General features: G+C 48.5%; 1 protein-coding gene across 3 annotated transcripts in view; it reads left to right on the forward strand.

Moving 5' to 3' along the window:
- Positions 1-367: 367 nt before the first annotated feature.
- Positions 368-26059, forward strand: part of LOC309391295 (disintegrin and metalloproteinase domain-containing protein 26A-like) — a 40389-nt gene continuing 14697 nt past the window's right edge. For all 3 annotated transcript variants that reach the window (XR_014175257.1, XM_081951604.1, XM_081951605.1), the window contains exons 1-12: positions 368-545; positions 2063-2145; positions 3291-3352; positions 3510-3588; positions 10177-10253; positions 12629-12827; positions 15205-15273; positions 16272-16343; positions 17642-17811; positions 19488-19572; positions 20920-21077; positions 21846-22011. Coding sequence is in view for 2 of the 3 variants with exons in the window: in XM_081951604.1 (XP_081807730.1) it covers positions 500-545; positions 2063-2145; positions 3291-3352; positions 3510-3588; positions 10177-10253; positions 12629-12827; positions 15205-15273; positions 16272-16343; positions 17642-17811; positions 19488-19572; positions 20920-21077; positions 21846-22011 (1266 nt within the window). In the remaining variant the exon portion in view is untranslated. The remainder of the gene's footprint in view (positions 546-2062; positions 2146-3290; positions 3353-3509; positions 3589-10176; positions 10254-12628; positions 12828-15204; positions 15274-16271; positions 16344-17641; positions 17812-19487; positions 19573-20919; positions 21078-21845; positions 22012-26059) is intronic.

Raw genomic sequence — 26059 nt, forward strand, 5'->3', positions numbered from 1 at the left:
GTTTCCATTCATTGTGTCAATGAATGGAGGTGTGGACCACACGGGGGGTCATTGACATGTCCACCATGAAGGTCAGTTCTGGCCTTGGTTGAGACCATCAATCCATCGCAACCTGTTGAAGATGTCACAAACAGAACAGGCACCACCAGCAGCCAATGGGGCATTGGAGGGGGCAGAGCCCAAAATCCCCAGGCAATTATGGGCCCTCAAAGGGGAGGAGCTCCCACCTGGCTGAGAAAAGGGGCGGTTTCTGGTAGCTGATTGACAGCCGGCCTTCTCAGCAGCTGGAATTGTGATGCACTCTGTGACAGAGCTAGTGCGGGGTGGGACTTAAGCCGGAGGGAGCCAATCAAGCGGGACCCTGGGCTTGAAGGGCTGCTGAGCCTTAGAATTGGGTGGCAGTTAATGCTCTGAGCAATGGGGGCGCCTACTGGGAGGGATTGAGGGAGGGGGCGCCCTGGGGGTCTGTCTCCCCTCTTTTCGGCCCTGGAAGCGAAGAATGCCGGGTGCTTGGCTGCTGCTGCTTTGGGTCCTCTTCAGACTTGGTGAGTAGAAATATTTGGGGTGGGGGGCAAGGAGTCCAGACTATGGGGATTGGAGGGGGGGAGGAAGAGCACCTGAACTACAACTCCCAGAAGCCCGGGAGGCAGGCTCTAGTGGAGGGATATTGGGAGTTATAGTTCTGCCCTTCCCTGGAGGCTCCAGGGTCCCTTATGCCCCCTCCAAACCCTCACTTGGGGCCACTGGCTTGTAGGATCGGAAGGAATAAACCAAGCGAGAGGCCTCTGAGCATCTGCAGAGTGCCTTCCTAGCACCAGAGGGAAGGAAATCTGCTTCTGCTTTACCCTTTGCACCGTCTTTGTAACTAAGATAGAAATTCTGGACGCTTGATCCCAAAATATCTACAGGAGTCAGGCTGATCCAGCTGTCTGTCTATCCGCCTAACATCCATCTTCTAATCTATTTTCTCTCACTTATCATTTATGTATTATTTATGTATCATTTATCTGTCATTTATCTTCTATCATATCTATATTATCTATATATTATCTAACTCTCTATATCTATCTATCTATCTATCTATCTATCTATCTATCTATCTATCTATCTGTCATTTACTACTAATATTATTTATCTATTGTTTATCATTTCTCTATCATATCTATCATCTGTCATCTCTTAATACATTATATCTATAGTATCTTTATCATCCATCCATCCATCACTATCTGTCTGTCTGTCGAACCTATGATGTATCATCTGTCATCTGTCATCTTTTAATCTATTATTTCTATATCTATCATCTATCGAACTGTCTGTCTGTCTATCTGTCATCTTTTAATCTATTTCTATTATATCTATACTGTCTGTCTATCTATCTATCTATCTAGCTATCTCTATCTCCATCTCTGTATCTCTCTCTAGATCGATCAATCTATCATCTATCATCCATCATCTATCATCTAACTGTCATATTTTAATCTGTTATATCTATATCATCTATCTATGTCTGTCTGTCATCTTTTAATCTATTTCTATTATATCTATATTTTCTGTCTGTCTAGCTAGCTAGCTAGCTATCTCCTTCTCTCTACCTACCTCTCTCTATTGTCTGTCTGTCTGTCTGTCTGTCTGTCTGTCTGTCTGTCTGTCTATCTATCTATCTATCTATCTATCTATCTATCTATCTATCTATCTATCTATCTATCATAATATGTCTCTATCTCATAGAATCCTAGGGCTGAAAGGGACTTGAGGTCATCAAGTCCAACCCCCTGTCCAAGTAGAACGCCTTATAGTACCATCTCAGACAAATGTCTGTCCAATCTCAGCCATAAAGGCCAGGACAGGTTTTCCCATCTGCGTGTGTCATGCCGGTTTATTCTTTTGCCGGACTCAAGAAGAGCCAGAGGGACGTTTTACTCACAGCCCTGAAAAATGGCTGTTAGTGGATATGAGCTGGTGACTGGTCTGGGGCCCTCCCAAGGCTATCCATCCCAGCCCTCTCTACCATGCTAACTTGGGACGAGGTCATTTTTGTTCCTCGTTCCTCTCTTTCTAGGGTCAATGGAAGCTCCCAGCTACCTTTATTCAGAAGTGATGGTCCCCACCTTGCTGGATCAGCCCCTTGGTGTCCACAGTAAGGTAATCCAGATGGAGCTTCACTGTTTGGCTGCCTGACCCTGTCTAGTTAGGGAAACCCTTGAAGGTTTAAGAGCGGCTTTTCCCCATCCCCCATCCATTCAGACGACGTAGACTGAAGCTCCTCTGGTCACTGACCCATCTGTGCTCACAAAGGGCGGGGGCTGATGGGATCTGTAGTTGAGCGTCTGGGAGGATGGGCAGCAAATGGTTTGTGAGTTGATAGTGGACGGGAACCATGACCAAACTAGGATTGGTGGGGAGAAAGAGGTTCCCTAGAATCAGTGTTTCTCAGTCTGAATATCTTTAAGAGGGGTGGACCTCATGTCCCAGAATTCCCCAGACAGCAAGGGTTGAACTGGGGGGTCTTTGGTGCTCTCTGAGCTGGGTGGTTTTCTTGCAGACGTTTCATGACCCAACCAAGGAACATCATCAGTGCTAGAAGGGAGTGGGGTTTGCAGAGTGCAGGAGAAAGGGAAGAGGAGGAGGAGGAGGAGGAGGAGGAGGAGGAGGAGGAGGAGGAGGAGGAGGAGGAGGAGGAGAACTGTGGGATCCTTGGTGCTCTCTGAACTTGGCAGTTTTCTTGCAGATGTTTCACGATCACTCCAACTGGGTAACATCATCAGTGCAAGTGAGGGTAGGGTTTGGTCCCTGTTCATACAGAGTGGCCTGTTCTGCAGCCTCAGCTCAGATAAGCAGGGATTAACTCCAGACAAAGAATCAAGCAGAAAACAAAATCAAAGAACTGCCAAGAAGGCAAAGGCACACCTACACCTACACTGGCAGGTCAAGCAATTATGTATAAATAGAGAACACACACCGCACTCCCTCGCACTAATAATGTGACTTAGTCAAGTAATGAAACATCTGCAAGAAAACAACCAAACATAGAGACCACCAAGGACCTTGCAGTCCTCCTCTCCACAAACCCCATCTCCTTCTAGCACTGATGATGTTCCCTAGCTAGGTCATGAAACGTCTCCAAGACAACAACCCAGCTCAGACAGCACCAAGGACCCCAAAATCTTTGGGGTTCATATTGCGAGCCTTTGGTGAACGTCCACCATGGGGGGGGGGGACGACACACACACCCATTGATACAGAATGGCCCGGGTTTAAATACACACATGTTTTTTTGTATGTTCCAGAAAGAAATATCCTATCTGATGAAAATTGAAGGTGTCCACAGGATTCTCCACCTTTACCAGAAGTGAGTGAGGGGTCATTCCCAGCTTTCCCCGGGCGTTGAGGGCAAGGAAGGATGCTCCTCTTCCTTCCAATGGCCGTGCCCAAGAGGAGCCCTGATCTTCAGTCAGGAAACAGCCATCACAGAGCGAAAACCTTCCTGGTTCCCTCTCTTCATTCAGGTCCTTTGTCATTCAGAATATGCCTATTTACTCTCTGGAGCTAAAAGGAGAGAAAACTGTCCAGCATCCGAAACCAAGAGTAAGTCACTCGGTTATTAAATGTGGGGTATTAAAGGTGGGGTAGATAGATCCATCTATCTATCATCTATCTATCTGTCCTGTCTGTCTACCTCTGTCCATCCAGCCATATCTAGAATAGAATAGAATAGAATAGAATAGAATAGAGAATGGATAGGATAGAATAGAATGTGGAATAATGATGGAATAGAATAGAATGGAATCTAGAATAGAATAGAATAGAATAGAATAGAATAGAGAACGGATAGGATGGGATAGGATAGGATGGGATGGAATAGAATAGAATAGAATAGAATAGAATAGAATAGAATAGAATAGAATAGAATAGAGAATGGATAGGATAGGATAGAATAGAATAGAGAATGGATAGAATAGAATAGAATAGAATAGAATAGAATAGAATAGAATAGAGAATGGATAGGATAGGATAGGATAGGATAGGATAGGATAGAATAGAATAGAATAGAAGAATAGAATAGAATAGAATAGAGAATGGATAGGATGGAATAGAATGTGGAATAATGATGGAATAGAATAGAATGGAATCTAGAATAGAATAGAATAGAATAGAATAGAATAGAATAGAATAGAATAGAATACAGAACGGATGGGATGGGATGGGATGGGATGGAATAGAATAGAATAGAATAAGAAATCTAGAAAAGAATAGAATAGAATAGAATAGAATAGAATAGAATAGAATAGAATAGAATAGAGAATGGATAGGATAGGATAGGATAGGATAGGATAGGATAGAATGTGGAATAATGCTGGAATAGAATAGAATGGAATCTAGAATAGAATAGAATAGAATAGAGAATGGATAGGATGAGATGGGATGGGATGGGATTGGATGGAATAGAATAGAATAGAATAGAATAGAATAGAATAGAACAGAATAGAATTCTTTATTGGCCAAGTGTGATTGGACACACAAGGAATTTGCCTTTGGTGCAGATACTCTCAGTGTCCATAAAAAGACAAGATACATTCGTCAAGAATCATAAGATACAACACTTAATGATAGTCATAGGGTACAAATAAGCAATCAGGAAACAATATCAATATAAACCATTAGGATACAAGCGACAAAGTTACAGTCATGCAGTCATAAGTGGGAGGAAATGGTTGATAGGATAGATGGGAAGACTAATAGGAATAGTAATAGAGAGGAGGAGGAGCTTCCGGTGATGGCGGTCGCCTCCTGAGCTCTGGAGAACGCCGCGGAGCTCCCCGATGGGTTAGGACTGCTACTGGGCCTCATGCCATCGGAGGCCCGAGGGTCTGATAGCCTGTCCACCCTGGCTTGTTTCGAGCCCGTTTTGGGCTGCCAGGGTGGTCGGAGCAGTCCGGAGTCTGGCGGAGAGCGCGGAGAGCGCGGAAGGAAGGCTGTTTAGAGCGAGGAGAAGGCGGGGCTGCAATGGCGGCAACAGCGATAACAGCAGCACGGAGCGGAACAGCAGCACAGAGCGGAACGCAGCGTGGTGGACTGCGGGTTGCCCCAGGGCGAATGATGCAAGGTGAAAGATACTGGCATGAATAGCGCTGGGGAGAATAACAACAAAATAACAACAACTAAAAAAGGACGGATGGGTGTGAGGCTTGAGGCGCAAGAGATTTGCATTGCTGCTGGCAACTGGCCTAAGACCGGGGAGGAGAATAAGGAGACCAAGATATGGCTAGGAGTTGGTGAGTTAGCCGGGAGAGACCAATTGGAGGCGGCTATGGCGGCGGGTGAGGGAAAGGAAGGTCGCCATTGCCTGGACTTCTGCTGCTTTTTCTATCATACCCTGGCTGCTCCCAACGTTCCTATGCCCCCCCCAGGCCCTGCCAACGCCAGCAGGGGACACCAAACTCTAACTATAAATCTCTGTGGACCTCTAGGAAGGAACCATCCTGAACCAGTTCGAATAGTTTCCCACTTTTGGGTCATCCTGCCATGGAACATCTTGAACACCTTGAACAATCTCTCACCTTGTGGTCATCTTCGTCGTTTTATGTAATTTTATGAAATTAAGGGTATTCGATCATTCCCACCCCCTTCTTCTCTATCTAAATATTTTAACATCTCCTTCCTCCCTCTAAGACGCCGACTCATTAGCCATCAACTTTTATTAACTTTTATCAACTTTCTATCAACCTTTATTAGCATCCTGATTCCATTGGACTTTTAAAGAACTATTTATTCGAGGTTGGACCTGCTCCGCCTGCGGGAGGCCCCTCTCTCGCAGGTATGGCCCTTGGCTCTCTCAAGGGCCTGCCTTGATGACGGGTTTGCGAACCCCGAGAGGTGGAAGAAACGGAGGCTGAGGGGCTTTTTATCCAGAAGTTTTTTATTGTTATTAAGGGGTTCCAGGGAGGGGGGGTGTGATAACCAGGCCAGGAGAGGCGCCAGTGCCAGTGCCAGACGGACAGGTGAGTCCGGGAAGGAAGTGAGCGGAGCGGGGGGGAGAGGGAACAAGTGATTCCAATAGAGGGTTGTTTGATTACAACGGTCGCGGGGAGGGGGGGATGCGAGAACAAGAGAAGATCACAAGGTCGGTTGGGAGACCGTGGCTGCTGGTTATGCCCGGTCGTTTGTACCAACCCCCGCAACCTAGGTGGCCAGGAACTACAGAGCCCGGGCCTACGGCTGATGCTTTGCAATGCAAGGTCCGTAACCAACAAATCCCCCCTCATTAATGAGTTGATCTCTGAGGGGGAGCTAGACCTTGCAGGGATAACGGAAACCTGGTTGGGCCACGAGGGTGGTTTACCCCTCGTGGAAATGTGCCCACCAGGTTTCCGTGCATTCCATCAGCCTCGGGCCCTGGGTAAGGGTGGTGGGGTGGCGGTAGTTATACGGGAAGGTCTAGAGCCAAGGGAGTTCACTGTTCCTCAGATATCCGGGTGTGAGTCCCTTGGTGTGAAATGGGGCCCAGGGAGGCAGTTGGGTTTGCTGATTGTATACTTGGCTCCTCGCCATACATCAGCAGCCCTGCCCGAGCTCCTCGAGCTGATCTCGGAGACGGCGGTGGAGATCCCCAGGCTTGTGGTTATGGGGGATTTCAACCTGCCGTCGACGGGAGCAGCGTCTGAGGTAGCTCGGGAGTTCATGGCTTCCATGACAGCCATGGGCCTGACCCAGTTAATTCAGGGCCCCACACACGAAGGAGGCCACACATTGGACCTTGTTTTTGTATCTGAGCAGTGGACGAGTGATCTGGGTAGAGGGGATTTTACTGTTACACCCCTGTCATGGTCAGATCACTCATGTCTCCAGCTAGACTTCCCTGGCGCTACCCCCCACCGCGAGGAGGCGGGACCAGACGGTCCACGCTGGTACCGCCCCAAGCACCTGATGGAGCCGGATAGGTTCCAGATGGAGCTTGGGCCATTACCTGTAGCCCTGACCCGCGCTCGGTCGGAGGACCTAGCGGCCGCCTGGAATAGGGCGGCGGCTGGGGCCTTGGACCGGGTTGCGCCTTTGCGACCTCTCCTGCGGCAGCGACCCACCCGGGCTCCTTGGTATACCGAGGAGCTGAGGGTGATGAAGCGCCACAGGAGACATCTAGAGAGCAGGTGGAGGTCCTCACGCTCCGAATCTGATCGGACACAGGTAAGATCCTACTTGCGGACCTACCTTGTGGCATTAAGGGCGGCCAAACGTAGATATTGCGCCACTCTTATTGCGTCCGCGGATAACCGCCCTGCCGCCCTGTTTAGGGTGACCCGCTCCCTCTTGTCACAGAGGACGCGGGGGACACCCTTACAGGGCAGAGCAGAGGAATTTGGGGAATATCTGCAGGACAAAGTCGCTCAGATCCGGAGCGGATGGGCCCCACTCAGTGGACCAGACGGGCCGCCAACAGCGAGTCTTATGAGACCATCCTGGGAGGAGTTTGATTCTGTTGCCCCCGAGGATTTAGATAGGTTGCGTGGACGGCTACGACCCACCACATGTTTAATGGACCCGTGTCCCTCCTGGTTGGTACTGGCATCTTGGGAGGTGACCCGAGGCTGGCTTCTGGGCCTGGTGAATGCCTCATTGGGTGAGGGATCCTTACCAACCGCCTTGAAGGAGGCGGTGGTGAGGCCCTTACTTAAGAGGCCTTCGCTTGACCCAATGGAGCTAGCTAATTATCGTCCAGTCTCCAACCTTCCGTTTCTAGCGAAGGTTGTTGAGAATGTGGTGGCGCAGCAGTTTCCACGACACCTTGACGAATCCGAGTATCTAGACTCACGCCAGTCCGGCTTCCGACCTGGGCACAGCACAGAGACAGCCTTGGTCGCGTTGGTTGATGATCTCTGGAGGGCCAGAGATAGAGGTTGTTCCTCTATCCTGGTCCTATTAGACCTCTCGGCGGCTTTTGATACCATCGACTATGGTATCCTACTGCGCCGGTTGGAGGGGATAGGAGTCGGAGGTACCGTTTTGCAGTGGTTTGGCTCCTACCTCTCCGACCGGAGGCAATGTGTGTTGACAGGGGGACAGAGGTCGACCCCGAGGCCACTCACTTGTGGAGTGCCACAAGGGTCGGTCCTCTCGCCTCTCCTGTTCAACACATATGTGAAGCCGCTGGGTGAGATCATCTGTGGTTTTGGGGTTGAGTACCACCTGTACGCTGATGATACTCAGCTGTACATTTCAACCCCAAACCACCCCAACGAGGCTGTCGAAGTGATGTCCCGGTGTTTGGAGGCCGTCGGGGTCTGGATGGGGGACAACAGACTTAAACTCAACCCCTCCAAGACTGAGTGGCTGTGGCTACCGGCACCTCGGTTCAGCCAGCTGACCCCCATCGCTGGCCATAGGGGGCGAACAATTGCCCCCTGTGGAGCGGGCGCGCAATTTGGGCGTCCTCCTTGATGCCCGGCTGTCAATGGATGACCATGTGGCAGCCGTGGCAAGGGGGGCGTTCCACCAGGTTCGCCTGGTGCGCCAATTGCGCCCCCTACTGGACCGGGATGCCCTACGCACGGTCACTCATGCGCTGGTGACGTCCCGCCTGGATTACTGCAACGCTCTCTACATGGGGCTGCCCTTGGGACGCGTCCGGAGACTGCAGTTGGTTCAGAATGCAGCCGCGCGGGCTGTGATGGGGAGTACGAGGTACTCCCACGTAACACCGCTCCTGCGCGAGCTGCACTGGCTGCCTGTGGTTTTCCGGGTGCGTTTCAAGGTGCTGACTACCATCTTTAAAGCGCTCCATGGCACGGGACCTAGTTACTTGCGGGATCGCATCCTCCCACATACATCCCTGCGGCCAATTCGCTCACACAGGGAGGGACTTCTCCTGGTGCCGTCCACTAGGCAATGCCAGCGGGCGACACCGAGGAGTAGGGCCTTCTCTGTGATGGGCCCAACCCTCTGGAATGACCTCCCCCCCCCGATATTAGAACTACTTCTGACCTCCGCTCCTTCCGGCAAAAACTGAAGACCCACCTGTTCCGATTAGCAGGCCTGGAATAATTCACCTGCCCCTCCTGGCAAATGTATTATATCTGGTTATTTTAGGGATTTTTAATTCACTGTATCTGTTTTTAAGGGTTTAACTTATAATATATTGCTTTGTACAGTTCTTTTAACTGCATTTTAACCTCCTCCAAGTTAACTATCAACTGTACATATTTAATTTTATTGTATCTTGTTATATTTTGTATGAACTGTACACCGCCCCGAGTCCCTTTTGGGAGAGGGGGCGGTCTAGAAGCATTAAATATTATTATTATTATTATTATTATTATTATTATTATTATTATTATTATTATTATTATTATTATTAATGCAGCCTTAGTGAATGGTTTGACAGTCTTGAGGGAATTATTTGTTTAGCAGAGTGATGGCATTTGGGGGGAAAAACTGTCCTTGTGTCTATTTATATATTATAAATAAAAAAGAACACTTTTGCAAGTCTGAAAGCAGTTCACACACCTCCTTTAATTTTGTTTTCCCAAAAACTCAGGAGGGTCCCTTCTAACACAGAGAATAAAGAATCACAGAGTTGGAAGGAACCTTGGAGGTCTTCTAGTCCAACCCCCTGCCTAGGCAGGAAACCCTATACTGTTCCAGACAAATACTTATCCAACGTCGTCTTAAAGACTTCCAGTGTTGGGGCATTCACAACTTCTGGAGGCAATTTCTGTTCCACTGATTAATTGTTCTCACTGTCAGGAAATTTCTCCTCAGTTCTAAATTGCTTCTCTCCTTGATTAGTTTCCATCCATAGTTGCTTCTTGTTCTACCCTCGGGTGCCTTGGAGAATAGTTTGACTCCCTCTTCTTTGTGGCAACCCCTGAGAGATTGGAACTATGCTATCATGTCTCCCCTATTCCTTCTTTCTATTAAACTAGACATCCCCAGTTCCTGCAACCGTCCTTCATATGTTTGAGCCTCCAGTCCCCTAATCATCTTTGATGCTCTTCTCTGCACTCTTTCCAGAGTCTCCACATCTTTTCTACATCGTGGCGACCAAAACTGGATGCAGGATTCCAAGAGTGGCCTTACCAATGCATTATAAACTCTCTTGCCACTCTGTGCCCACCCAAATGCCTCTTGATCCCATCTGAAGCAGCCTTTCTCTGCCGCTCTCCCCTCCTCTCTCTGCAGATTGACTGCTATTACAGTGGATACGTGGAAGACGTGCCCAGTTCCGACGTGGTCATCTCCACCTGCAACGGTCTTTGGTAACGGCTTCGTTGGGGGTCCTGTGTTCTGCAGAGATGGACCTGATCTACAAGGGTGGGGGTGGGGGTGGGGAGATACAGGTGGGTCTTGAATGCCAAGGCTGGCTCAGGTTGGAAAGTTTGCAAGCGTACATCTTCTTGGCTGGTAAACAGTTTTAGGTTTCCTGGTATCAACCCCTTAGGGCAGGGGTGGCGAACATGCGGCTCGCAGGCCGCATGCGGCTCCCGGCCAAAATAAATGAGGCTCTTTGCCTCTTATCATTATTTAGTATACTGTGGCTCGGATCGCGCGCTCCCTTTCGGAAGCTGGGGAGGTCCTTTGCAGGCAGCTAGAACGGGCCGCCTGCAAAGGACTTCCCCAGACTTGTTTTGAGGAGCACGGGGCGACTGAGGCTAGTTGTGAAGCCCCAAAGCCCCCTCCGCCATCGGAAGAACTGCTGCCACCTCCTCCTCATCCTCCTCTAACAGGCAGCACTGCCGGATTTGCCGCCCGGTGCTGCGGCTGAGATGAAGCCGCCAAAGCTCCAGCCGGCATCTCCGCGCGTGGCAGCGGCGCCTCCCCTCCGCTCGGAGCAGCTGAGCTCAGTCAGCGCTGGGTTACCCCTGCCCCCTCCTCCTCCTCCGCCGTGCTTTTGAGGAGCCATGAGGCTGCAGGAGCCAGTAGGAAGGCGGGGGGGGGAGCAGGGGAAAAAAGCCTCATGGCTCCTCAAAAGCACGGAAGAGGGGGAGGGGGCAGAGGTAACCCAGCGCTGAGCTCAGGAGCAAATCTGGTGATTCTGTTGGAGGAGGAGGAGGAGGAGGAGGAGGAGGAGGAGGAGGAGGAGGAGGAGGAGGAGGAGGTAGCAGCAGTTATTCTGGTGGCAACTCGTACTCGTCGGCATCTTCAGCAGAAGCCCTGCCCACAATGAAGAAAGCAAAGATGGAGCAGATCCACGCAGATGACGTCGCTGCAACATGACTGGAGGAGGAATTCTGGGAATTGAAGTCCACAAGTGTTAAAGCTGTCAGGTTTGAAGACCTCTGCATTTTTTTTCTAGGGGTGGAAGGGTCTTGTAACTTGACAGCTTTAAGAGTTGCGTGCTTCAAATGCCAGAGTTTCTGAGCCAACATTTTGGTTGCTAAGCAGGAGCGTTGTTAAGTGATACTGATATTATATAACACTTTTAATTAAGCGGGTACCTTGAAGAAACATAACTTTGAGTTTCAAATAATACTGATTTCGTTGTTGTCTTAGGTGACATCTGTGAAAAAAATTCGGGTGCTCAGGCATGAAAATGTGCCGCTCAAACACTATACTTTTCTGCTCACATCGAAAAAAAATTAGAGGGAACATTGCTTCCGGGTCTGTTTTGGCAGGTCACTGCGTGGTGTGGCTCTCTGACTCTCACAGTTTAAAATTTTGGCTCTTTTTGTCGAACTTGTTCGCCACCCCTGCCTTAGGGAGACCAGACCATGAAATCAGCTGCAGAAGGAAATTAAAACGGTTTTAGTCCTTAAAATATTTAGAATTCCAGTATCTGAGAGGCTGCTACAAAGAAGTGGGGGGGGGGGGGGTCAGCTTATTTTCCAAAGCACCAGAAAGCAAGAAATCTCCCCTTCCCCTCCTTCCCCTTCCCTCCCTCCCTCCCTTCCTTCCTTTCCTTCCTTCCTCCCTCCCTCATTTCCTTCCTTCCTTCCTTTCCTTCCTCCCTCCCTCCCTCATTTCCTTCCTTCCTTTCCTTCCTTCCTCTATTTCCTTCCTTTTCTTTCTTCCTCCCTCCCTCCATACTTGCCTTCTTCCTTTCCTTCCTTCCTTTCCTCCCTTCCTCTATTTCCTTCCTTCCTTCCTCCTTTCCTTCCTCTATTTCCTTCCTTCCTAACTTCCTTCCTCTCTCTCTTCCTTCTTTCCCTTCCTGCCTTCCTTCTTTCCTTCCCTTTCCTTCCTTCCTGCCTTCTTTGCTTCCTTCCTTCTGCCCACACTCCTTCTCTCCCTCCTTCCTTCTTCCTTCCCTTTTTTCTCTTGCTGAGGCAGTTGTTTTGCCCCATTTTATGACCGTTCTTGCCACCATCATTAAGCGAATCACCACTAGTTTAGGCAACCCGGCTTCCCCATTGACTTTGCTCGTCTGAAGGAGGCCAAGGGGGTGGCATGACCCCAGGACGTTGCGGCTATCATAAATATGACCCATTTGGCCAACATCCGAAAGTTGATGCTGCGGCAATTGTGAATGGAGATATCAGCCGCCAGTCGCCTTTTTCGGTGCCGCTGGAATTTCAAACGGTCACTAAACAAATGGCTGTAAGTCGAGGACTGCCTATAACGTCCTGGGATCTTTTCTTGAAGGCCTCCATCGATGTCCCTTTGTGACGTCCCCCTCTCCTTCTAAATCGCTCAGGGGACACATCCAGATTGGGAATCTGATGTATGCGATCCAGCCCATCGAAAACTTCATCGGGTTCAAACACCTCCTCTATCGCAAGGCTCCGGAGCCGCGCCCCCCCTGCCGAGGGACGGTAGTGGAAGCGATGGGCCCGAGGGTCCCTCCCCAAGCCAGCCTGACCGCGATCAGCACCCCGGAGTCCAAAGACGCCATAGTAAGCCCCCTCCTTAGCCGCCCAGGAGCTGGGAAGTTTTTAAGATGCGCGGAATTCAACGGATTCGGTTCTTTAACCTATATAAATAATTCAAGGGGATGAATGTTATATTCCCCACACTCCTCCTATTCCCCCTTGACACACACACACACAACAACAACTCTGTGAGGTGGGTTGTTGCGCTGAGAGGGAAGGACTGGCCCAAACTCACACACCTGGCAAAGACGGGACTGGAACTCGGTGTCTCCTGCCAATTAGCCCAAAGTCATCCAGTCAGATTGGGGGTCTGACTCCCCACCTCCTCCTGGTGATTGGCCCAAAGTCACCTGAACTGCTTTCATGCCTGAGGCAGGACTAGAACTCCCTGTCTCCTGGTGATTGGCCCAAAGTCACCTGAACTGCTTTCATGCCTGAGGCAGGACTAGAACTCCCTGTCTCCTGGTGATTGGCCCAAAGTCACCTGAACTGCTTTCATGCCTGAGGCAGGACTAGAACTCCCTGTCTCCTGGTGATTGGCCCAAAGTCACCCAGGCAGCTTTGGTGTCTAAAGCAGGTACTAGAACTCCCTGTCTCCTGGTGATTGGCCCAAAGTCACCCAGGCAGCTTTGGTGTCTAAAGCAGGTACTAGAACTCCCTGTCTCCTGGTGATTGGCCCAAAGTCTAAAACAGGTACTAGAACTCCCTGTCTCCTGGTGATTGGCCCAAAGTCACCCAGGCAGCTTTGGTGTCTAAAGCAGGTACTAGAACTCCCTGTCTCCTGGTGATTGGCCCAAAGTCACCCAGGCAGCTTTGGTGTCTAAAGCAGGTACTAGAACTCCCTGTCTCCTGGTGATTGGCCCAAAGTCTAAAACAGGTACTAGAACTCCCTGTCTCCTGGTGATTGGCCCAAAGTCACCCAGGCAGCTTTGGTGTCTAAAGCAGGTACTAGAACTCCCTGTCTCCTGGTGATTGGCCCAAAGTCACCCAGGCAGCTTTGGTGTCTAAAGCAGGTACTAGAACTCCCTGTCTCCTGGTGATTGGCCCAAAGTCTAAAACAGGTACTAGAACTCCCTGTCTCCTGGTGATTGGCCCAAAGTCACCCAGGCAGCTTTGGTGTCTAAAGCAGGTACTAGAACTCCCTGTCTCCTGGTGATTGGCCCAAAGTCTAAAACAGGTACTAGAACTCCCTGTCTCCTGGTGATTGGCCCAAAGTCACCCAGGCAGCTTTGGTGTCTAAAGCAGGTACTAGAACTCCCTGTCTCCTGGTGATTGGCCCAAAGTCACTCAGCTGCTTTCATGCCTAAGGTGGGACTAGATCTCCCCGTCTCCTGGTGATTGGCCCAAAGTCTAAAACAGGTATTAGAACTCCCTGTCTCCTGGTGATTGGCCCAAAGTCACCCAGGCAGCTTTGATGTCTAAAGCAGGTACTAGAACTCCCTGTCTCCTAGTGATTGGCCCAAAGTCACCCAGCCAGCTTTGGTGTCTAAAGCAGGTACTAGAACTCCCTGTCTCCTGGTGATTGGCCCAAAGTCACCCAGGCAGCTTTGGTGTCTAAAGCAGGTACTAGAGCTCCCTGTCTCCTGGTGATTGGCCCAAAGTCACCCAGGCAGCTTTGGTGTCTAAAGCAGGTACTAGAACTCCCTGTCTCCTGGTGATTGGCCCAAAGTCTAAAACAGGTACTAGAACTCCCTGTCTCCTGGTGATTGGCCCAAAGTCACCCAGGCAGCTTTGGTGTCTAAAGCAGGCACTAGAACTCCCTGTCTCCTGGTGATTGGCCCAAAGTCACTCAGCTGCTTTCATGCCTAAGGTGGGACTAGATCTCCCCGTCTCCTGGTGATTGGCCCAAAGTCTAAAACAGGTATTAGAACTCCCTGTCTCCTGGTGATTGGCCCAAAGTCACCCAGGCAGCTTTGATGTCTAAAGCAGGTACTAGAACTCCCTGTCTCCTAGTGATTGGCCCAAAGTCACCCAGCCAGCTTTGGTGTCTAAAGCAGGTACTAGAACTCCCTGTCTCCTGGTGATTGGCCCAAAGTCACCCAGGCAGCTTTGGTGTCTAAAGCAGGTACTAGAACTCCCTGTCTCCTGGTGATTGGCCCAAAGTCACCCAGGCAGCTTTGGTGTCTAAAGCAGGTACTAGAACTCCCTGTCTCCTGGTGATTGGCCCAAAGTCTAAAACAGGTACTAGAACTCCCTGTCTCCTGGTGATTGGCCCAAAGTCACCCAGGCAGCTTTGGTGTCTAAAGCAGGCACTAGAACTCCCTGTCTCCTGGTGATTGGCCCAAAGTCACTCAGCTGCTTTCATGCCTAAGGTGGGACTAGATCTCCCCGTCTCCTGGTGATTGTCCCTGGGTTACCTTTCTTTCACCTCCCACCCCTGAGGCTTCTCCCTTCCTTTCAGCTACATTTCCCTGGAAAGAACGTGTCACCGCGATACCTAGAATACTTTGCTGTGTGTGACCATTCTGTGGTAAGTAACCACCATAGGTTAACCAGGTTAGATCCCAGTTTGCCTCTCCAGAAGCGGCTGCATGACATTAATCTGCTCTGAAGGAAAGCCCCGATGAGTGGTTTAATCAGAGAGATCAGACTCCGAGGCGGGTGGATTCATCAAAGAATAGCTTCATTGGACAAGTCATATTGGCACAGATCTGGTGAAAACCGACTCGGAGGATTCCTGTGGTTTTTCACCTCATGAAAAGTGAAAGCTGTCCCGCAACCCCAATCAGTCAGTCACATGGTCCAATCACGGCTCCATCTGGTTGCCTGGTGACATCGCTCCTCCTTCCTCTCCCCAGGAGTGAGAATGCCCTTGGTTCCCAAGAGAAAGTCTTGTGTTTTGGCTACAAAATCCCAGATATCTCAGATTCCCTCCTCCCTGACCCTCAGCTCCAGTGTAACAACGCTGAAGTGGTGGACAAAACTGCTTCGGTCTGGTCAGCTTCAGGGCTGACATCTGAAAGCAGAGATCGGGGATGAGGGAAGCAGGAGGAAGGGGTCAGTCTGGAACAGAGCTTATCCACGGCAAATCTTCCACGATCTATAGCAGGGGTCTCCAACCTTGGCAACTTAACAACTTGTGGACTTCATCTCCCAGAATTCCTCAGCCAGCATGGGGAAGGATGGCCCTTTCAGCCTGCCAGTAGGGTGTCCCACTGAAAGACGCAGCAGCGGAAGACAGTGGCTAATCCAGCACAAGGCTTCCCTTTTGCTCTTACGTTGGGGAGACAAAACAGCCGCTTCACAAACACATGGCGCAACATAGGAGAAAATTCATCAGGCATCTGCATGGGCTGGCTGAGGAATTCTGGGAGTTGAAGTCCACAAGTCGTAAAGTTGCCAAGGTTGGAGACCCCTGGTCTATAGAGCCACCATCCCTGGGGCTCCCGGAAGACCCTCCAAAGGAACCTGGCCTGGAGGGAGTTGACACGCCCCTGCTGAGAAGGTTCTCCTCTCCTCCTCCCTCAGCTCCAGTGGGCCAACCAGAATGTCACTCAGGCGATGTGGATGGTGCTTCAGATTGCCTCCATTGTTCACAATGTGAGTAAATCCGAGAATCCAAGGGCTGGAAGGGACCTCGGGGGTCTTCTAGTCCAACCCCCAGGGGCCCAAGGCAGGAGAACTGATGCAATCTTGGACAAATGGCTGTCTGATATTTTCTTGAGAGACTCCAGCAACTGAGAACCCAGAACTCTTCCATCCATCCATCTGTCTGTTTGTCTGTCCCTATATCTATCTATCTGTCTGTCTGTCTGTCTGTCTGTCTGTCTGTCTGTCTCTGTCTCTGTCTCTGTCTATCTATCTATCGATCTATCTATCATCTTTCTATCTATATAACTATCATTATCTGTCTCTCTCTCTCTCTCATCTAAATACCTCTTACAGTAAGTCTATATCTATCATGTCATATCTACCTATCCATCTAGTATATCTATCTCTCTGTCTGTCTCTGTCTATCGATCTCTCCCTCTCCCGCTCCCTCCCTCCATCTCTCTCTATTATCTCTCTATCTCTGTCCATCTGTATCTGTCTATCTATTATATCTGTCTGTCTGTCTGTCTCTCTCTCTCCCTCCCTCCCTCCCTCCATCCATCCATCTATCATCTATCTATCTATCTCTGTCCATCTGTATCTGTCCATCTATTATATCTATCTGTGTCTATCTCCCTCTCCCTCCCTCCCTCCCTATCTATCCATCCATCCATCCATCCATCCATCCATCCATCCATCCACCCACCCACCCACCCACGCACCCACCCACGCACCCATCCATCCATCCATCCATCCATCCATCCATCTATCTATCTATCTATCTATCTATCTATCTATCTATCTATCTCTGTCCATCTGTACCTGTCTGTCTATTATATCTGTCTGTCTGTCTCTATCTATCTCTCCTCCTCCCTCCCTATCTATCATCTCTCTATCTCTGTCCATCTGTACCTGTCCATCTATTATATCTATCTGTGTGTCTGTCTCCCTCTCCCTCCCACCTTCCTTCCCTCCCTCCCTCCCTCCCTCCCTGTCTGTCTGTCTGTCTGTCTGTTTATCTGTCTGTCCATTTGAATTTGAATCTGTAGAATCCTAGAACTGGAAGGTACCTGAGAAGTCTTCTAGTCCAACCCCCAGAGGCCTTATTACATCCCAGACAAACTTGACTGGGGAGTTCTGGGATTTGGAGTCCGCTCATGCCGGCCCAGGAATCCTGGGAGTTGAAGTCCTCCAGTCCTAAAAAGGCACCTGGTCGCTCAACCCCTCCCCCTGCCATCAGGCGTTCGTCCACTCCAGAGTGACTCACCTCTTCCAGGTAAGGGTGACTCCTCCCTTTCCCCTGGCAGGTGTTTGACGACATCGGCCTCCACGTTGTCCTGACAGGGATGGAGGTGTGGGCAGGGAAGGACCACCTGCCCATCGGCAAATCCTTCGGGGAAACCACGCAAGCCTTCCACAACTACGCCAATTCCAAGCTTCAGCACCAGACCCATTTCGATCACGCCACTTTATTCACGTGAGAATGCAGCGGGCTCTGCTATGGGCGAGTCCTCCTTTTCCTTGGGCCCATGTTGGGGGTCACCATTCCCACGCACACGGGGAGTCCTCAGCGTACGACCACAATGGGGACCGAAATTTCCACCCTACAGAACACGGCAGTCCTCGACTTACAACCGTTTGTTTAGTGACTGTTGAAAGTTACTGTTCTGACCGAGGCTTCCCTAGAGCAGGAAGCAAACTCCTGATCCCGACTTTAAAAAAAAAGCCTTTTATTAATTGACTGTGAATTCTGCTCCTTCATCTCCAGCAAAGTCTTTCAAGGGAGGATTTACGGTCACAGACCTTCTCTGGCTTGGAGAGCTGCCAGGCCGATCTCTGCAGAACTTGGCCAGGAGTCTCGGAGAGTCACGAACCAATGAAGGGAACTCATGGCCTCCTGCAAACTCCACTCCCCGTCGCTCCTCTTTTATTCCCTCTGGGAGGGGCCATTCACTGTCCCCCTGTGGCCTTACTCCCAAGTCGACCCCTGTTCCTTAGCTGTTCCCTTCATCTGGCAACTCTGCGCATGCGCACACTGGGAACAGGCTCCAGTTGTTCTTCTGCCTCACTGATGTCTGACTCCGAAGGCAGCCGATAACTGTCAGACGGCTCTGCCCCCTCTCTGCCTCCAACACAGAGCCTTCATCAGAGCCTTCCCCAGACTCCAGGACTGGCCCAGGTTCCTCCCCAACCTCCTCACTGTCCAAATCGGCTGCCAGATCCACTGGCCACTGGTGGGTCACAACTACAGCCCCACTGAAAAAAAGTGACAGGAACGTTTTTCACACCTACGACCGTAGCAACATCCCTGTGGTCATGTGATCAAAATTCAGATGCTTGCCAACTGACTCATAGTTATGACGGTCGCAGTGTCCCGGGGTCACATGATCCCCCGACCTCCCGACAAGCCAAGTCAAGGGGGAAACTGGATTCACTTAACGACCATGTTCCCAGCTTAACAACTGCAGTGATTCTCTTAACAACTGCAGCAAGACAGGCCGTAAAATGGGGCTAAAACTCACTTAACAACTGTCTCACTTAGTAACAGAAATTTGGGGCTCAATTGTCATTAATTGAGGTATAGAAGATTTCCTTATTGCAAAGGGTGGGGTGAGGAGGCAGGCAACACCGTGTTGCCATATCTTTCCCATGCTTTGCTCCCACTGTCAGTCCCAGAATGATGGTGTTGAAAGGGTCCCTCAAGGTCATCTAGTCCAACCCTCTGTAACATGTAGAAAAATGGTGGGAACTACACTCCAAGGCCTACATCTCTTCCCAATTTTTCAGCAAATGCACTGCAGCGTCCACCAGCCAGACGTGGTCCATAACCATGCACAACATCCCTGCCAGGTAGACTGAGGCAAGGATTTGCCTCCAGGAGGGTTTCCCCTTGGAGCCAAGACCCAAACCCCTTGGCAAGCCTCTGGATTTTGATCACGTGGCCCTGGGAAAGCTGCAACGGTCGTAAGTGTGAAAAATGATCATAAGTCGCTTTTTCCGGTGAGTTGAAATAAACTGTTGTAAGTCGAGGACTACCTGTATTTCAGTACAATTTTCAAAAACAGGCAAAGACAATAAAAACCGGTGCAAAACTTAACAAGAGTAAGAAACATGGGAGCCTCTCAGTCACATTGGGCATGGTTTGCCTCGCAGGAATGTCGCCCAAGACGACGCATTCGCAAGGACGTGGAAAATGCCCGAGTGCCTTCAGAACCAGATCTCCGTTTCTGTGGTCAGAGTAAGAAAAGGGGCGTGTGACGTGGGGGTGGGAATTGGGGGGCTCAGACTGTGCCAGGCAGATCCCGGTAACTGGCATGTTGCAAGAGATCAGGACTCTCCAAACTTGGAGACCTTCGGACATGTAGACTTCAACTCCCAGAATTCCCCAGAGAGAGGGGGGGGAGGGATGGGGAGAGAGAGAGAGACAGACAGACAGACAGGCAGAGAGGAAGACAGAAACACAGAGGGGAAGGGGGAGAGATAAAGAGAGGGAGAGAGATGACAGAGAGAGAGAAAGGGAAAGAGAGAAACAGAGAGAGACAGATGACACAGAGAGAGAGATGACAGAGAGAGAGAAAGGAAGAGAGAGAGAGAGAGACAGAAACAGAGAGATAGATAAAGAGAGAGAGACAGAGATGACACAGAGAGAGAGAGACAGATGACAGAGAGAGAAAGGAAGAGAGAGAGAGAGAGAAAGAGAAAGAGAGAGACATGGCAGAGAGAAAGAGAGAAACAGAGTGAGATAGATGACAGAGAGAAAGAAAGAGAGGGGGAGACAGAAACAGAGAGAGATAAAGGGAAAGAGGTGACAGAGAGAGAAAGGAAGAGAGAAAGAGAGAGAGATAAAGAGAGAGATAATGACTGAAAGAGAGAAAGGAGAGAGAGAGATAAAGAGAGACAGACTGACACACACAGAGAGAAAGGAAGAGAGAATGAAGAGAGAGAGAGAAAGAGAGATACAGAGATGACTGAGGGAGAAAGGAAGAGTGAGAGAGAGAAACAGAGAGAGATGACAGAAAGAAAGAGAGACAGACAGAGAGAGCGACAGAGAGAGAGAGGTAGAGTGAGACAGAGAGATGAGAGAGAAATAGAGAGAGAGACATGGCAGAGAGAGAAAGGAAGAGAGAAAGGAAGAGAGAAAGGAAGAGAGAAAGGAAGAGAGAGAGAGACAGAGATGACTGAGAGAGAGAAAGGAAGAGTGTGAGAGAGAAACAGAGAGAGAGATGTCAGAGAGAAAAAAAGACAGACAGAGAGAGTGACAAAAACAGAGAGCGAGAGAGGTAGAGTGAGACAGAGAGATGATCAAGAGAGAGAGAGAAAGAGATACAGAGAAAGAAATCGAAGAACACTCCCAGAGTAGTTGGTGCTCCATCTCTGGAGGTTGTCAAAAAAAAAAAAAGAAAGAAAGATTGCAGAACCGCTTGAGACCAGGATGGAATAAGCTCTCCTGTCTTGACTAAGGGGGTTGGACTAGAAAACCTCCAAGGTCCCTTCCAGCCCTCGAATCCGGTGACTCTAGGATTCCACTTGGGTCTGCTTAATTTCCTCTCCTCTTCCATCCCTTTTCCTGCCCTGCTGTCTCCAGATTTCTCCATCCATTACAGACGTCGGGGTCTCTGCCGCCCACCAGCTGGGCCACGCCCTCGGCTTCAGCCACGACGACCTCCCAAGGAAGGACGGACGGTCCTGTGAATGCAACTCCACCACCCAAGCTGGCCGCTGCCTCATGCATTCAAGCATGGCGTGAGTAGCCCCGAAAATATTCCCAAGGCCAAGGAAAGCAGTCGCTAACTGAGTTTTGCCCCATTTTACAACCTTCATTGGTTGTTAAGCAAATCACTGCCGTTGTTAAGTTACTACGGGCAGTCCTTGACTTACGACCACAACGCAGCCCAACATTTCTGTTGCCAAATGAGACCTTTGTTGAGTGGTTTTTGCCGCAGTTTGCTTGCCTCTGTTGTTAAGTGGAACACGGCAGATGTTAAGCTAGTCACACGGTTGTTGAGTGAATCTGGCTTTTCCATTGACTTTGCATCTCAGAAGGTCGCAAAAGGGTTTTTCTTGCCAAAATATCACAAAATGTGTTGAACCCCCACCCACCCCCCAGACAACTGTCATAAATACAGCCGGGTTGCCAAGTATCCAAATTTTGATCACGTGACCATGTGAATGCTACAGCGGTCGTAAGTGTGAGAAATGGTCACAAGCCACTTGTCAGGGTTCCAGATAGCGCCCAAAATTAAATCAGAGTCCGAGGCAAAAGATTGCTCAAAGTTCTAATTTATGAAGAGAGCCATGTTGGCACATCTGGGAAAACCCGAATCTGAAAGCTTCCCGGTTTCCCCCACCCAGTTGAAAGTCCAAGATCTTTCCCCCACACCCACAAGTTCATCCCATGGCCCAATCTCCATGGACCCCCAAGGAATCGCCCACTTTTCTCTTTTTGGTAACTCCGAACGGTCACTAAACGAATGGTCGTAAGTTGAGGACTCTCTCTCGACTCTGTTGCAGGGAGCGCTACCGGCTGAGCAACTGCAGCAAAGGGACGTATTTCACCTTCTTGCAAAGCCAAGGACAAAACTGTTTCCTGAACTTGCCCAAGGACGTCACCGAGAAAACTACCTGCGGCAACGGCCTGGTGGAAGACGGGGAGCAGTGCGACTGCGGCACAGAGGAGGTCAGCGCTTCCTCACGGAAGGCCAGCTCTGGTTTTTCATTTCATTTTTTTTAAATTGGATTTTCAGGCTGCGCATCTCGCGATCCAGCGACTCTTGAGTTGAAGTCTAGAGATAAAGACCAAGTCATGTTCCTGAGAGGGAGGGAGAGAAAGAGAGAGAGAACGAAAGAAAGAAAGAAAGAAAGAAAGAAAGAAAGAAAGAAAGAAAGAAAGAAAGAAAGAAAGAAAGAAAGAAAGAAAAAGAGAGAGAGAGAGAGAGAGAAAGAAATAGACAGAGAGACTGACTGACTGACTCTGGAGTTGAAGTCTAGAGATAAAGACCAAGTCATGTTCCTGAGAGGGAGGGAGAGAAAGAGAGAGAGAGAGAAAGAAAGAAAGAAAGAAAGAAAGAAAGAAAGAAAGAAAGAGAGAGAGAGAGAGAGAAAGAAATAGACAGAGAGACTGACTGACTGACTCTGGAGTTGAAGTCTAGAGATAAAGACCAAGTCATGTTCCTGAGAGGGAGGGAGAGAAAGAAAGAGAGAACGAAAGAAAGAAAGAAAGAAAGAGAGAGAGAGAGAGAGAGAGAGAAAGAAAGAAATAGACAGAGAGACTGACTGACTGACTCTGGAGTTGAAGTCTAGAGATAAAGACCAAGTCATGTTCCTGAGAGGGAGGGAGAGAAAGAGAGAGAGAGAAAGATATATATATATATATAAAGAGAGAGAGAGAGGGAGAGAGACAAAGACAGACAGAGAGAGAAAGAGACAGAGAGAGGGAGAAAGAGAGAGAGAGAGAGAATGAAAGAAAGAAAGAAAGAGAGAGAGAGAGAAAGAAAGAGAGAGAGAGAGAACGAAAGAAAGAAAGAAAGAAAGAAAGAGAGAGAGAGAGAGAGAAAGAAATAGACAGAGAGACTGACTGACTGACTCTGGAGTTGAAGTCTACAGATAAAGACCAAGTCATGTTCCTGAGAGGGAGGGAGAGAGAGAGAGAGAGAGAAAGATATATATATATATAAAGAGAGAGAGAGAGAGAAAGAGACAGAGAGAGAGACTGACTGACTGACTAGAGTTGAAGTCGAGAGAGAGAGAGAGAGAGAGAGAAAGACAGAGTGAGAGATAAAGAGAGTGAGAGAAAGAGACAGAAAAAGAAAGAAAGAGACATACAGAGAAAGAGAGAGAGAGATAAAGAAAGAGAGACAGAAAGACAGAAAGAAAGAGAAAGAGACAAAGACAGAGAGAGAGTAAGAGAGACAGAGAGACAGAGACAGAGAGAAAGAAAGAGACATAAAGACAGAGACAGAGGGAGAGGCAGAGAGAGAGAGAGAAAGAGAGAGAGAGGAAGAGACAGAGAGAAAAAGAAAGAGAGAGAGAGACAGAGAGAGAAAGAAAGAGGGAGAGAAAGAAAGAATCAGAGAGACTGACTGACTGACTGAGTTGAAGTCAAGCTTCTTGGATGAGAAGAGAAACGTCTTCAAAGGAAAACCAGAAAGTCCAGTTGCCTCTTGAGAAAAAACACCTTTGGACACACATGACCCGGATGACAGAGAATAATCTCCATGGACAGTGTTTCTCGGCCTTAGCAACTCTAAGATGTGAAGACTTCAATTCCCAGAATTCCCACGAATATACATTTAGGGATGCTTGCTTGCCCTCTAACCATCTTTCTCGGCCCTGGGAGAGGGCAATTGGACACTCAGACTCATTATTCGGTATTTTTTACAAAAGGGAGAAACTTACTGAATCTTATTCTTTAAGAATAAGATTATTCTTCATCTTAAAATTGAATTCAGCGAGTTGAATTCTGCCCACTTAAAATTGAATTCAGGGAGTTGAAGTCCGCCCTTCTTAAAATTGAATTTTGTGAGTTGAAGTCTGCCCATCTTAAAATTGAATTCAGGGAGTTGAAGTCCGCCCTTCTTAAAATTGAATTCAGAGAGTTGAAGTCTGCCCATCTTAAAATTGAATTCAGGGAGTTGAATTCTGCCCACTTAAAATTGAATTCAGGGAGTTGAAGTCCGCCCTTCTTAAAATTGAATTTTGTGAGTTGAAGTCTGCCCATCTTAAAATTGAATTCAGGGAGTTGAAGTCTGCCCATCTTAAAATTGAATTCAGGGAGTTGAATTCTGCCCACTTAAAATTGAATTCAGAGAGTTGAAGTCCGCCCATCTTAAAATTGAATTCAGGGAGTTGAAGTCTGCCCTTCTTAAAATTGAATTCAGAGAGTTGAAGTCCGCCCTTCTTAAAATTGAATTCAGAGAGTTGAATTCTGCCCACTTAAAATTGAATTCAGGGAGTTGAATTCTGCCCACTTAAAATTGAATTCAGGGAGTTGAAGTCCGCCCTTCTTAAAATTGAATTCAGAGAGTTGAAGTCTGCCCATCTTAAAATTGAATTCAGGGAGTTGAAGTCCGCCCATCTTAAAATTGAATTCTGGGGGTTGAAGTCCGCCCATCTTAAAATTGAATTCTGGGAGTTGAAGTCCGCCCATCTTAAAATTGAATTCTGGGAGTTGAAATCCGCCCTTCTTAAAATTGAATTCTGAGAGTTGAAGTCTGCCCCTCTTAAAATTGAATTCAGGGAGTTGAAGTCTGCCCCTCTTAAAATTGAATTCTGAGAGTTGAAGTCTGCCCATCTTAAAATTGAATTCAGGGAGTTGAAGTCTGCCCCTCTTAAAATTGAATTCTGAGAGTTGAAGTCTGCCCATCTTAAAATTGAATTCAGAGAGTTGAAGTCTGCCCATCTTAAAATTGAATTCAGGGAGTTGAATTCTGCCCACTTAAAATTGAATTCAGGGAGTTGAAGTCCGCCCTTCTTAAAATTGAATTCTGTGAGTTGAAGTCCGCCCTTCTTAAAATTGAATTCTGGGGGTTGAAGTCCGCCCATCTTAAAATTGAATTCTGGGAGTTGAAGTCCGCCCTTCTTAAAATTGAATTCTGAGAGTTGAAGTCTGCCCCTCTTAAAATTGAATTCTGAGAGTTGAAGTCTGCCCCTCTTAAAATTGAATTCTGAGAGTTGAAGTCTGCCCATCTTAAAATTGAATTCTGGGAGTTGAAGTCTGCCCATCTTAAAATTGAATTCTGGCAGTTGAAGTCTGCCCCTCTTAAAATTTAATTCTGGGAGTTGAAGTCTGCCCATCTTAAAATTGAATTCTGAGAGTTGAAGTCTGCCCATCTTAAAATTGAATTCTGAAAGTTGAAGTCCGCCCATCTTAAAATTGAATTCTGGGAGTTGAAGTCTGCCCCTCTTAAAATTGAATTCTGGGAGTTGAAGTCTGCCCCTCTTAAAATTGAATTCTGAGAGTTGAAGTCTGCCCCTCTTAAAATTGAATTCTGGGAGTTGAAGTCTGCCCATCTTAAAATTGAATTCTGGGAGTTGAAGTCTGCCCCTCTTAAAATTGAATACTGGGAGTTGAAGTCTGCCCCTCTTAAAATTGAATTCTGGGAGTTGAAGTCTGCCCCTCTTAAAATTGAATTCAGGGAGTTGAAGTCTGCCCATCTTAAAATTGAATTCTGGGTGTTGAAGTCTGCCCCTCTTAAAATTGAATTTTGTGAGTTGAAGTCTGCCCATCTTAAAATTGAATTCTGGGAGTTGAAATCCGCCCTTCTTAAAATTGAATTCTGAGAGTTGAAATCCGCCCCTCTTAAAATTGAATTCTGAGAGTTGAAGTCCATCCATCTCAAAGTTGCCAAGGTTGAGAAACATCACCCTGTAGATTTCCGACAGACAGCCAACCAGACTCTTTTGAGAGATCTGTGAAAGATCAGGTAGAAACCAGATCCTCCCGCTCTCCGTCCAGAAGACCACGTTCATAGGATGCCTGAGATTCTGCTCTCCTCCAGAGATTCAAGTGCACAAATACCCAGATTCGCCCCCAGCACAACCATGATCCAAATGGGGAAATGGGCGGCATCTGGTTACCCACATCTCTGGAAGGTTCCAGGCGTGGAGATGGTGGGCCAAGATTTCATTGGCCCTGCAAAGGAGGAGAACTTTCGGCCAGTTTTGGGGACTGGGGAGCGTTCGGTGGGGGTCCTGCAGCTGGGCCTGTTGGGTGATGCAAAAAGTGG

Source organism: Natrix helvetica (genome assembly GCF_964273705.1).
Source record: "Natrix helvetica genome assembly, chromosome: 4".
NCBI lineage: Eukaryota > Metazoa > Chordata > Lepidosauria > Squamata > Natricidae > Natrix > Natrix helvetica.